Here is a 14,532-nt window from a genome sequence, read left to right as displayed (position 1 = left end):
GCTACATAGTGGAAAGAACGTACACTACAGGTAGCTTTCCCATCTTGCCTCTGCCTCTTCCTGCACTCATTATAGTGAGCAACTATTGAACCATTCCATGCCAAATGGAGAATGCAGAATCCATTTAGAGGATTGGGAAGATTGCATAGGAAAGCACCTATTACTGCAGTTGGCATTTCGTAGCTTAGCAGTAATAGTGTTAATATATGTTGTGAACTGTGAGAAGTAGGAGTATTTACCTTATTAGCCTGCCATCATTTCATGGATGTTGGCAGAAGACACAAGACTGTGGAGTCAAAGAATTTATTACAGCAATAGCACTAGCCAGAGTAAACTGTTTTGTAGATTCCTAAGTCTAAATTCCTACAGGACAATGTGAAGAAGGCCAGATTTAATACCTACATGCCCAGTGGTTTGAATTAACTGGAGTGAAATCTTAAACCTAATCTTTTTTAAGAGGTAATGACTGCCCGACCTTTGCCCCAGTTTACATATTGGCCAGAGGACAAATCCATTTGCTAAAGAGGGAGACCCTACCTCTGTCTTCCAAGACTTTTCATAATATAAGTATCTTTAAAAAGATAGTTTGAAACATAGGTGCTTAATTAGCACTATGTCTTAGATTGCTTGGTCTTGTACACTCGCTTGAAAATCTGATTGTTTTCTAGGTCCCTTAAAAGAAAATCCAACCTCCTGATCTTGGTTGGAAGACCCTAAGTGAACAGGGTTCAGCATATCTCCTGACTTCACCTTATATCACCACACTGGCCACCTCTCTCTCAAACCCACCAACAGCCTTTGTGTTTGTTCTTCCTCTAGATTATCACCGAGTTAGCTTTTTTGACATTGAAGATTCAGCTCAAATCAATCAGTGAGTGAGGCCTTATCTGACAGCCTTAATGTAAAGTAACTACCCAAGTGTCTATCACACCACTTCTTTTTATTTATCGTCTGTCTTTGCCTTCTGGCCCACCCTGTCATGCAGAATATAAACTTGTTTTAGAACTATATATACATAAATACATATATAAGTCATATATATGTGTGTATATACACACACACACACACGCATATATATATGTTAAGTGCTTGGAATAATACTATTCAGTGTCTCAGTATTTATTGCATGAATGGATGGATGGATTAATATTGCTTCTACTTTAGGCTTTTTGTTCCTCCTTTTTTCCCATGTACTTCTCAATGGTTTGGTCAATTCAATTTTGCTATTTGATTTCTTTTTTTTTTTTTTTTTTTTTTCATTTTTTAAAGATTTTATTTATTCATGAGACACAGAGAGAGAAAGGTAGGGACACAGGCAGGGACACAGGCAGAGAGAGAAGCAGGCTCTATGCAGGGAGCCTGATGCAGGACTCTCCTGATCCCCGGTCTCCAGGGTCACACCCTGGGCTGAAGGCAGTGCTAAACTGCTGAGCCACCTGGGCTGCCCGCTATTTGATTTCTAATGAAGACCATACACTCTCTCCAGGGTTAACAAAAACAAGACTATGACAGTAGAGAAAGTTTCCCCCCAAAATTACATAAGCCACCTACTTGTTAAAGTTTAGTTATGCACTTTTCTATTTAATATTATTAGTGATAAACAAGCAATTATGTCGTCTGTTTGCATTCCTTCATACTTCATATGGAGAACATGGTCTTTATAGGAGATTGTAATATGTGCTATGCTGTTTGTTGGCTCATAGAAAAACCCTTGTCTGGCTGTCAATTCCCATTAATGCCATGTGAGAGGTGCTTCTTGATTTGTATAAAACTTACAAAGGAGGAATTAAATCGCATATCTATCAAGACCCTATAGTTCCCATATTACTGGTTTTGAGGAGAAGTCAGAGGTCTGGCTTTGAAATGCTGAATATTCTAGTCATCCTATAACACTTGTCTTCATGTGAGAGAAATTGTTAAATGATGGACTGTAATAGGAAACAATCATTGCGAAATTTCAGCTCTTTGCTATCATTTCTTTGCTTTTCTGATACTCAGTGGTTTGCCTAGCAGAGGATGTATGGAAGGCTCTAATACATTTGCTAGACCCTCTTTTGAAAAAATATATATATATAGGGAACAGTTTTGATTTGTAAATTAAATGCTTTTTTATTTTTAGTTTCTGTCTCCCTTCTCTTAGTTGATTCCACTAGGATGCAGGTGCTTTAAACATAAGTTGTATTTATAGATCCATATTTAACAAGGGTTCCTGTGCTAATCTTTTAAAAGACTGTTACTAATATTAGAAGTAACCATTATCTAAAAGATATTTAATCATAGTTCTACAGATTAATAATTTTTCATTTTCTTCATTGAATCAATGTGGTTGAAATCGATCATTTTCCTAAATTTGTTTGTAACAGCAAGCAAGAAAGGAGAACATCAAAAAAAGAGAAGCAGAGGAAAGGGAAAAACGTGCCCAAATAGCCAAAGAATTGGCAGAGAAAGAAAGACTTGAACGCCAACAAAAGAAAAAGCGCTTGTTAGAAATGAAGACTGGTGAGTACTGTCAGATTTGTTATATGTACTGGTTATTAGCAGTTTAATAAAGTTTTGTGAAAAAAGAAGATATGAAAATTTATTTGTATAGTTAAACCATGGAACTTTTCCTTTTTTTAATGGCTCTCCCCCTTTAGTTTACTACCAAGTGCTTTTATTCTAACTGGTCATTGGTTGAAGGTAATATTGGTCTCCTGGTCTATTCTTGTAGCAGCAATATATTTGCACTGTTTTGGCTGCTACTTCAATAAACAATCTGTAATAGTTTATATCAATCAGTAAATTAATGACTGTAGAAAACTGGGAAATTCTGTTGGACAGGTACCTTGTTTTTTTTCAACAAAATATTCTAAAGGAGGGAAAAAGTGATGAAGGGGAAATGTATTGATTGAAAGAACATGAAGAGACTTATCAACCAATTGCAATAAATGGAACTTACGTATATTCTTTTTTTTTTTTTAAGATTTTATTTATTTATTCATGAGAAACACAGAGAGAGAGGCAGAGACATAGGCAGAGGGAGAAGCAGGCTCCATGCAGGGAGCCCGATGTGGGACTAGATCCTGGAACACCAGGACCATGCCCTGAGCTGAAAAGGCAGACACTCAACTGCTGAGCCACCCAGGTGTCCCGGAACTTACGTATATTCTAATCCAAATGAATGTAGACAAAGGCAGTCTGAAAATTTTGAATACTTTTTTTTCCCCTGTAGACATGACAATGTTGTCATGAATATATTTTAAAGTATCTTAAAGAAACTTACCCTGAAATATTACAGGCAAAAATATGTTGGGGATTTCAATCAACATGGTCTAGCATGACCAGGAAAATAGGCAGTTGTGTAGATGAAACAAAATTGGCTATAAATAATAATTGCTGAACTTGAGTGATGGTGCTTGGAGGAAAGGGTATGTTCACTATGCCATTTTCTTTACATTTTATATATTTTGAAATTTTCTTTAATAAAAAGCTCTTGGAAAAAAATTAAAAGAAAAAAATAGAAAAATTACAATTTTACGAAGATATATATGTATATATTCCAAAGCTTAAAGACACCACCTAATTTAGAAGCAAGAATTAAGTAAATTGTAGTTACATTTTCACTCCCTCAAAATTCTGGCTCTTCCACCTCTAAGCCACTAAGGATTGCAGAAGGCTTTAATTAAAATCCATCAACTTCACTGCTAAATTACCATAGTTTACAACTCAGGGCTGCAAATTCACCTAACATTCCCCCAGGGGTAGACAGAGATGCCTTCTTTGCCTTTTTTACTTTCACTTTTAGAGACATATTTTATCTTTAATAAAGCAAACTGAGTACCTTAATGTATCACACATGTTTCTTCCAGGACTAAAAAATAATCATCTAAGCACGGGTTCTTGTTTAGAAGAGTACATTTGAAATTCAGGAAAAGTGTTAACTAAAATGGAGATCAGAAAGGTTTAACATTGATTTTTAAAATATGTTCCTGGAAATCGTTTTAAAATAATTGACTGCTGCCTAATTTACCAAACATTCTTTTATTTGAACATTAATTCATTTAGTATTGGCCAAAGAATCATCTGGATGAGTTACTTGATAGCACGTGGGCTGTTTTGTTTGTGGGTTTTGCCCGGACCCTCTGGTCTGTCATACAGAGCCGCTTAGCAATTCTGTGTTCTATCAGCCTGGAAAGTTAAAACCTGATAGGAAACAAAAATTTTAACAAAATGTTAGATCCAGTGTAATCTCAATAATGTGTTTGTTTAAATTTACATTTCTCCTGAAGGCATTTTATTTGTAAGAATAAGTTCATTTGATTTTTCCAATTTAAAAACAATACTGTTATGTTACAGAAAAAACCTAAAAAGTAGTTGATTAGAGGCTCTTGGGTGGTTCAGTCAGTTAAGCCTCTGCCTTTGGCTCAGGTCATGGTCCCAGAATCCTGGGATGGAGCCCCACATGGGGCTCTCTGCTCAGTGGGGAGTTTGCTTCTCTCTCTCTCCCTCTGCCTGCCTCTCTGCCTACTTGTGCTTGCTCACACTCTGTCAAATAAATAAAATCTTAAAAAAAAAAAAAAGTAGATCAAAAGACCATTACCAATAATCCTCTTATCCAAACAAGTAACTTGTAATATTTTGACACCTCTTTCTTTCAGTTTCAAATTTTTCTACCTTTTAATAATAGCCATGATAGTGAATATGCAATATTTCCTGACCTTTCTGAATGTTTCCTGTTATTATTGTGATTCTTAATTTGTAATTTGCAAGACCTGTGTCATTGCCTTCTCTAGATATGCCATATTTAATTGCATTAGTCATAATGAGATCACAGAACAATAGTTATTTCCATCTTTTCAGTGTGATACACTTCTGCATAAATGGTTGACATATTTGTAATTATTATTAGAAAAGAGTAGTTTTAAGACTTTTTGATGCATGTTGCAAATTGATTTGCAAAAATATTATTCTAATTTCACCAACTTTGCATATTGGTTTATGAACATGCCTTGGTTGAATATTCTCATTTTTAAAGATTTTTGTTAATAAAGTAGAAAGTTGCTTTATCTTAATTTGCCTTTGAGTACTAATGAAGTTGGACATTTTTTCAAGTGTTTATTAGTCCATTTATATTTTCTTCTTTGTGCATTGTGTTGTCTTAATCTTTTTTATTAACTTACACATTTTAGCCCATTAAGCATTAATATTTACCTTTTAACTTTATTTTCTCACCTTGACTATGTATTTTTATATCTTGAAATATAAAAATGTTTTATTATAATAATTATTGCTTTCATGATTTTTCTCACCTTTAAGTTTAGAAAGACATCTTTATAGGATTTTATATCCATTTTCAATTTTTTTCTAGCTTCAGTTATTCATAATACAATTCTCCACTTAATTGTAATTCTTACTTAATCATTCATATACTAAGATCTATTTCTGAAATTTACTAAAACTATTCTAATACTTACCCATCAGTTATGGTTAATAATTGGTTTATTTTGGTTTCAGATAGATAATTTTGTGTTGAGAACATTAGTTCTCTTTTCGTTCTAATATAGTTAACATACAGTGCTATATTAGTTTCAGATGTCCAATATGTGATTGAATAATTCCATGCAACACCCAGTGCTCTTCAGGACAAGTGCCCTCCTTAATCCTCCTTGCCTATTCGCCCATCCCCCACCCAGTTCCCCTCTGGTAACCATCAGTTTGTTTTCTGTAGTGAAGAGTTTGCCTATCTCCATCTGTCTGTCTGACTGTCTCTTTCTCTTTCCTTTGCTCATTTTTTTGTTGTTGCTTCTTTAATTTCACTTAGCATTATACTCTCTGGCTTCCTCCATGTCCTTGCATATGGCCCGATCTTATGGCTAAATAATATTCCATTGTATATGTATGTATGTATATGACATATATATATAGATAGATATGCCATATATGTATATATTTATATATATACACACACACACCACCTCTTTTTTATCCATTCATCTGTCGATGGACCCTTGAGCTGCTTTCATAGTTAGGCTATTGTAAATATGCTGCAGTAAAAAGGTATGTATGTATCCCTTTGAATTAGTGTTTTTGTATTTTTTGGATAATTACCCAGTAGTGAGAGGACTGGATCAGATCATAGAATAGTTCTATTTTTAACTTTCTGAGGAACCTCCATACTGTTTTCTACAGAGGGTACAGCAGTGTGTATTCTCAAGAGAACAGTATTTTTCTATTCTTGTTAAAGGAGATATGAATTATTTTAAATAAAGTTTTCTTTTGCATCTTTTGTAAATCACAGAGCTTATCTTATTTGACCTATTGAATTACTTTATAAAACTTTATACTCTATCTCCCTGAACAGGATCTGGGTCTGAAGTATAGGGCTCTCACTTGATGATAAAAGTTCCCCCAAAACCTTAATATGCTAAGGTTCATATGTGCCAAGACATTTTGACATTTCCCCAGACAGTGTTCTTCCAAGGATAGTCAGAGTAAATTATATTAAATAAATAATTTAAGAAAATAGATCTTTAAATACTCATGTGAATATTTTAATAGATTTAATCAGGAAGTCTTTTGATTATAAAAGAAAGCTCTCATGTAGGAAGATACTTTTGAAAACACTTGAAAATTTTGGAAATCAACTTTGAATTTCTTTTTTCCTGTAGCCTATGGAATTTTAAGGAATCTAGAAATGTATTCCAAATTTCAGAGCACCTAAACATGTAATATTCTCACCAAAGTGAAATATCTCTTCTAAAACCCTAATAAATGATTATTTCAAATAATCATAATAAGGGTCTTTAGTTTACCTTTAAACATCGGAAGATTGCTAATAGAGAAAAACAAAATATTCAGTCTCTTAATATAGCTGTTATAGCTAAGTTAGTCATGTAAGTATCAAATATGTTTGTTACCTTTTTTACATTTAAAAATAGTACACATATGCAATCACCTTTTCCTTTCCATATTAGATGTAGAATATGCTTTTGTCAAATTATAATTTTCATAACATTTGGAGGCTTTTTGAAGTAGAAGTCAGTAAAGTATTATATCTAATTAACAATTACGGAAAATATTCTTATGCAAAGTATCAGTTTTTGACACTCAACAGATACACTGGATTTTATGCATTTCCTATACTTGACAAATACTATCTTAAAACATTGTATCATGAAAAATATAAGTTCTACTGTTTTCAACTTCATTGGTATAGAAAAAGAATTTAATAGGTCACTTTTATTTTATTTAACAAGAAATGGTTTTTGTATTTATTTGCTGGGATTATGCTGGTAAATAAGGATAAATAAAGTCCCTGGTGAAATGAAATTTGTAATTCTAAAGAGTCAACCAGACAACCACATATATAAGATAATTTCAGGTTATAATCAGTTAGATAAACTAAAACAAGGCAGGACAAAGAGATTGAAATGGAGACTGGCTGGCATGGTGGGTAGTGGTGATAAAATTTGGTCTTAGAGATCTAAGAATATTAATGTATTTGGAACTTACTAATTTAAAATATTGATTCTAAAATTCCTTAGAAATTGATAAAAGAAATGACCAGGTTCATGTTCATATCCTATGCTATGTATACTAATATGGTTTATTTTCTAAATGTCTTATTGTGAGCTAAAAGTTGATATTATTTTTCCTTATGAGTGTTCTATTTTAGTACAGAACATAGTACTACTTCAATCTTTGTAGAAGTTGTCAGCCTGGCTTTCCTAATCTTAAAAAGAAATGTAGGCGGGCGAACTGTTGAATTACATTAGGGCTTTGTCACCTCTCCAGACCGGGAACTTTTTGTTTTATCTTATTTTTGTATGTAGGGCACGCAGCCCTGAATGATAGGGGGAGAGAAAAATGTTCACATAACCCCGTCATAAACCCACAGGGAGCTTCCTTCCATATATTTTCATGACTTTAGTATTTTTACCATGCAAATAAGAACTGTGTTTTTCACAGATGTACAAATTCTTCTATCACCTCCTAAGGTAGTAGAGTAAATTAAATCTCTACTCTTTCTTATCCGCCATAAATCATTACTTGCCCTTGGCAAAAGAGCAGGTAACTATTTTCAAGTCTACTATTTATTATCACTATCATTTCAGGATGTGATTTTTGTTAATAGAATGAACATAAAAATAGAATAGTGGGCTAAATTTCCCTAGGAAGAAAAATGAAGCATTGAAAATCCTTTTGAGCAGCAAAACTAAGCAAGCACAGAATCTCGTATTGTCATATTACAGCTTTAAAAGGTCATTTTTCTCAGTTTTGTTTTCTTTAAAAATGATGAGCCTGGAGGTCTCTTAAATATTCACACATACAGTTTTGGTTATTTCTGTTAAATGATTTGTTATTACATTAAACAAACAAAGAAATTAACTATTTTCATGATGTCTTCATTTAATCAGTATGTGAATTTTGAATATGTTTTCTGGGGTTGGTGTTTAAATTTGAATCATTTTAATTGAGAAAATATCCAAAGTATTAAACATCCGATGTAAAAACTAGAATGTATAGACACTAGTATTTGTTTGAAGTGCACAGCTATCCTTATGTGTAATCATTTCTAGTAAGACAAATAGTAATAGCAATTTTATGTGATTATGTGCAAGTTTTTCGAGACTGCATTTCTGTTTCTTAATCATGGAAACGAATAGGGCATTTGATAATAGAATTCAAATATTATGCTTTAAGACTTCCTGAGTATGTAAGTTGATTCACATAATTTTTAAATAGCACATCAGAATGGCCTTCAAATGGACCCAGTGTTGTATAATTATGTTTTGTGAGGGAAGTAAATAAGAGCTTATTTAATGGAGCAATAAAAACTATATGAGCAGCTCCTATATTTCAGTCTTTAGGTTACAATTTGTTTATTATTTATTAGACTTAAATGTCTCATTTGGTACAACTTCAGTCTATTAAATAAAGAGATAATTAGCTTTTAGAAATCTGTTGTTTACCCACATGGCCAAAACGGCTCCTTTGTTTTCCATTCTGCAATTTAGAATAACTAAGCAATTAGGCCTCCATTTTAGAGGAAATGCATATTACATAAATACTACTTGGGAATGTCTCTGCCAATCTCTACAGATAGGCAATTAATGTGTGTACTTGCTTTCATAAAGGCTTTGACAATTACCCTGTCCTCTGCAGATATCATAAAACTTAGATTATTTTCCATAATGGTGTATATTCTAGTTTTGTTCAGTGGTGCTTTTAGCTTTCTAGCATGTTTGGAAATTGATACATATAAATAGGCCAATGGTTTTAATCATTTCTCTATTTAGAAAAATATAACAGATAAAATTACACTGGCTTTGATATATTTCTCTTACCCTCATCTTTTATGGGGCAGTAATAATAGCCACGCCCGCTTCTGCCACCATTTATTAATCACATATTATTTGCCAGGTTCTGTGTGTCTCTTATTGCATGTAACGCTTACAGCAAATTTATGAAACCATTTTTATCAAAGGTCGCTTAATGTCGTTGTATGTGATCACAGGTTTAACAAGCACTGAAGCCAGATTTTCTGACGAGAGGACATATTTTAAACTATTCTGCTATTATGCTTGTAACACTGATGGTCTAACCATAGTGCAGGAAAAGGGGACCAAAACCAATTTTCGTAATTAATAACGAGTACTAGACCATACCTATGTATGGAGGTTGAGAATTATCTTCTCTGGAAACCTTGGGTGAGAGGGACAGCTCCGTCTTTGGTAACATAGTCGATGATTTTAAACCATGGATACCCTCTTCCTTTGCGTTGGGAAGTTTGAGGAGGATTGTCAAATTAGGAAGACATTTCTACTCTGGTTCAGATTCTACTTTAATTCTTCTGATTTTTCAAGCATTAGATTATCCCAATGCCCAGAACCATGAGGGGAGTAACATCAGTACCACTCTTCCCCTCTGTAGAAGGGTTTTTTTGATGGTCTGAAGAATTCTGGGCCCAACCAAGTAGTCAGAGCTCAATGGTTCTGAAGGGGGTAGAAACGTCTCTAGTATTTTCATTACTTGACCCAAGTTAGAAGTGAAAGAACCAGGGAATCTTGTAGGATAGTAGTTTTTGGAAGGGGCACAAATACCTTGGTGTGCTTTATTTGAGAACAAATGCCCTTTGGCACCCTCACCCCCACCACCAGATCTACCATTTAACAATTTATTTTCTGACAGTATTAGGAGACCAATAATCTATGAATAGTATCGAGGACTGTCCGTGGGAAGTTTTCCCAAGAATATTGCTAATAGTTTGTTTTGTTTTTTAAGATTTTTTTACTTATTTATTCTTGAGAGAGGGAGTCAGAGACACAGGCAGAGGGAGAAGCAGGCTCCATGCTGGGAGCCTGACTTGGAACTCCAACCCGGGACTCCAGGATCAGGCGCTGGGCTGAAGGCAGGCGCTAAACCGCTGAGCCACCCAGGCTGCCCAAATATTGCTAATAGTCCTACAGGTTTTCATTTGTGTGCAGGAATCTCTTTCATTAGAATAATACAGTTTCATTGTGAAAACTCATTCAGAGTCCAGCCTTTGTGTGCACTGATACATGTCTGTATGGCCATGCAAAGCCCACATACCATCCTCTGTCTCTTTACAAAAAGCCTTTTAGGAGAAAAATATGGAGAGGAGGCTCTCAGACTCCCCTAGCACAACATATCTTGAAACTGTGATTTTTTTTTTCTTGAGTTGTGTGTGTCATTCTTTATTAAACATCTTTATGATGCATCCTCATACTAATTGGCTTACAGTTCATCCAATATTTAAGAATCATTTTGAAAATGGCTTTCATTGCCCTTCTGAGTATTTTGTAATATTTGCTATATGCCGAGTAAAAAAATGACTCCCAACTTTTGTTGTTGTTTAAATTCATTTCGTAATGCAAGATTAAATGCTAATTCTGCTAAACATTTTGGGGAGCAAAATAATTTCGATCTTTATAACATTGCATGGGTTGCTTCTAAGAATTTTACCAAAAAAAACTGTTTACACATATCACTTAGTTATGACTTTTCTCTTACCAAGCCCAGATTCACTCTGGGTTCATATTCGAGGGCAGAAATCCTAGCAATCTTAATCTTTGTACCACGTGGAGAACATTATAACTTCAACAACATAGGCTACAATCATGGTGCATATTTTGTGCATGTAACATTGACTACTCCTTGGGTAACTTCCCCTCCCAACCCTTTCTTACATGGTGTATACTTTCCAAACCAGTGGGCCATTGTCATGATGAGCTCTCCTATGTCACATTACCAATTCTGAGTAAAAGTAGTATTTGTATTTGAAGTTGTTTTTTTTTTTTTAATTTCAGAGACAGACTGTGAGTATTGTCTTAATTTCAGACGTAACCATAGATCTCTCCATTTTTTAAGAAACTTATCCCACTCCTATTACCTAATGCATACTCTTCATGTATTGTGTATATGTCTGTATTTAACATTTACCCTGTAGAAACACAGACATCCAGAGAGAGCAACTTTTGAACTTGATTGGTGCCTGTGTAGAGTCCAGTTCACTTCCAAAAAAAAAAAAAAAAAATTCTATCCCAGTTGAAAAAGAGGTAAAATGTATGCCACTCTTGAAGCCTGTTACATATTGGTACCAATCAAAAAGCTAATAATGACCAGTCAGACAAAATTGTAAAAGAAACTGGATTGCTTAGGGCTTGGGGCAGCTGAATCCACTCTGTTTCTGCAACCCCTTTGCAACCCAAAACTATAAAATGCCCTGAAAACCAGAAGTTTTTAAGTAACTTCAGTGTCTAAGCTCATTTGATGCCAAACCTGGCCTGAACTGAGAGGAGTCCCCATCGAAGCAGAAATATAATGAGTTTAATTAGAGGATATTGCCCTAGGTTATTCTGGATATGTTGTTATTTTACAGCGTGTGCTTGTTCTTGACCTTCCTACAGTCTGCAAAACAGGTTCTAAAACATCTGATTGTAGAGTTGGTGGATAAGAGACTGAATATGTACTTCTCAGTGCCTGTTCTGCCTTCTGTTGAACTGGTTATAGCATCCACTCTCTCAGGCACACTCATTCATTCCTACTTCTCTGAGCTTATTTCTGGTGTCGTCCTTGCCATAAATACCTTCCCTCTAATTCTTAACTGAATCAAACAAAATCTTGTTTGTTTTAATTCGGGCGTTCTCTAAAATGTCTTCTCTGAATATCTGTCCTTGATAATAGACAATCTCTTTTTTGTAAACCATTATAGCCTTGCCACAAAACTTAGTGTATGGACTGTTTGGTTATACTCGTTTCATTTGCTTTAGTCTCATGCTTCTAATAGATTGTACATTTTTCAAGAACTTGGCCTTCAGCATTCTTTATCTCATAGGACCTAGCCCATGGTGTGGGCAAGTAAATACCACAGAAGACATGCATAAGATTTGTCAAACAGTTGATAAAAATGTAACTGGTCAAATGACATCTCTTCATTTTTGTGTTCGGTTTAGCATGTTGTTATTTATGTGTAAAGTAAAAATACACATCAAACTACAGAACCTTGAGCCCTATTAGCCCGTGCCTGTTTTTATAAATAAAATTTTATGGGAAGATAGCCACACTCACTCCTTCACATATTGTCCTTGACAGCCTTGGTGCTGCAGGTGGAGAGCTGAGCAATGGGACACAGTGCGTATGTCCCAGAAAGCCTAAAATATTTGCTATCTTGTGTTTTACAGAAAAAGTTTGTCAGCTCCTGATACTACTGATCAATAATCTATAGAGACTATTCTTTGATTTTTATGGCACAATATGGGGGGGGGACCAAAAAACTACTCCATTAACTTTTTTCGTCCTCCTGTAACCAAAAGCATGCATTTGCTAAATGGCCAATATGTGTAAGAAAATGAGGATCTTGTAGTTAAGTAAACAAAAATATTGATAAAAAATAATGGTGATTGTTAGGGAAAAGTAAATCTTTCAGCACAGAAAGAGAATCATGTGATTTTTAGATTCTATTAATTTAAAATGAAAAGTTGTGCAGTTGAACTTTTGAAATGCTAGCAAGCATCTGGACTGCCAATTGTTCAAGTTACCAATCCAGCACAACTATTGTGCTGTTATCCTTTTATCCCAGCTCATAGTCCCCAGTATTGCTGTACTATTGTTTGTATATCTTTTGAGATGAAAATATCAATGTGTCAGAAGGTCATAGGGGAAGCCAGGTTTTTATTTCTTTATTAATAGGCTGTCTCTTTTCTCTTCCTATTTTTGGTCATTTTGACATTAAATTCTTAAGGTTGAAGGAAATCCATTCAGTGGTTGCTGAACTTGGACATGAAGGTTGCTAAGTCTAAAGTGATTATCTTGCCATTTTAAAAAAGGACCTCAGTAGTATTTCACTTTTGATGATGAATTTAAAAAATCCTAGGGCAGATGGGGAAAATTAAGCAGAGATACTGAATATTTATGTGTTACTTGAAAATGGTATAAATAGGCATTAATGTTTAGATGAAATTAGATGTTATTTTGTAATATGATTTTAAAATATTGTTTCCTGGATAGCTTCCTTCCTCAGCTATCTAGTGTTCCTCAAGAAAATTAGAAGCAGCATAATATTAACAGAGTTAACATTGAGGGCAGCCTTACCACAAGCTAGGATGCCCCAAGGCAGGAAGAATTTGACAGACTAGTGTAATAATAGAAAACACATGACTGACTGTTTTTGGAACAAGCAATTCTTGGGAGACCATTGCCTGGGTAGAATGAACTGTCACCGTAGAACTTCCACCAATAATTATCATTAATGGTTAAAAGTGACAGTAATTTCAGTTCAGTACAATCCTTTGAAGGTTTATTTTTAAACTTGTAGTACTATCCATGCAGTAACTCTTGCAAAGTCGAAACATTTTTTTGTCAAATTAGTGTTGAGTTAGAGGCTCCATCAGGAACTTGTAAGTGTTGTGTGAAGGTTCAGTGCCTTTAGAAGCTGGATAGTTTTCCCCCAAAGTCATCCTGACTTTGATTCTCTGACTTGCCATTAGTTCTAAGATTCTAAATGTGTAACGGTTCCTCTTTTTAACTGCAAAGTAGCCCTCAAATGTCGTGAAGTCAAAAAGGTTGGTGAACAAAAGGGATGATCTTAATTCCAAAGCCAAGACTTAAGAGAAAGGCAGTCTTTTTATTGTACTTCAGGTATATTTTATAAGTATTGATTCTGCTACTGCTGAATTGCAATTATGATCTCTTGTTTCTAGTGGATAGTCTTAATGCTCATTAGATTGTATTTGCCTTTGTAGTCATATATCAATAAAAGGGATTTTTTTGTTTTGTTATACTTTGCCTTTATGTAGTTTTTTTTTTAAGATTTTTATTTATTTATTCATGAGAGAGAGAGGTAGAGACCTAGGCAGAGGGAAGGGCAGGTTCCCCGCTGGGAGCCTGATGCAGAACTCCATCCCAGGACCCCAGATCACGACCTGAGCCAAAGGCAGACTGTCAACTACTGAGCCACCTAGGTGCCCCGCCTTGATGTAGTTTAATATTTATTATAGAACAATGTTGATTTTTCAAAAAAGTGTAATGTCT

The 14,532-nt window shown here is 34.6% G+C and overlaps 1 protein-coding gene across 1 annotated transcript in view; it reads left to right on the top strand.

The window, feature by feature from the left end:
• Positions 1-14,532, top strand: part of DIAPH3 (diaphanous related formin 3) — a 490,845-nt gene that overhangs the window by 325,676 nt on the left and 150,637 nt on the right. The window contains exon 25 of the mRNA XM_026009631.2: positions 2,364-2,499. Within this exon, the coding sequence (XP_025865416.2) occupies positions 2,364-2,499 (136 nt within the window). The remainder of the gene's footprint in view (positions 1-2,363; positions 2,500-14,532) is intronic.

This window comes from Vulpes vulpes, chromosome 6 (genome assembly GCF_048418805.1).
Source record: "Vulpes vulpes isolate BD-2025 chromosome 6, VulVul3, whole genome shotgun sequence".
Classification (NCBI taxonomy): domain Eukaryota; kingdom Metazoa; phylum Chordata; class Mammalia; order Carnivora; family Canidae; genus Vulpes; species Vulpes vulpes.
This window is presented reverse-complemented; position numbering and strand designations above follow the sequence as displayed.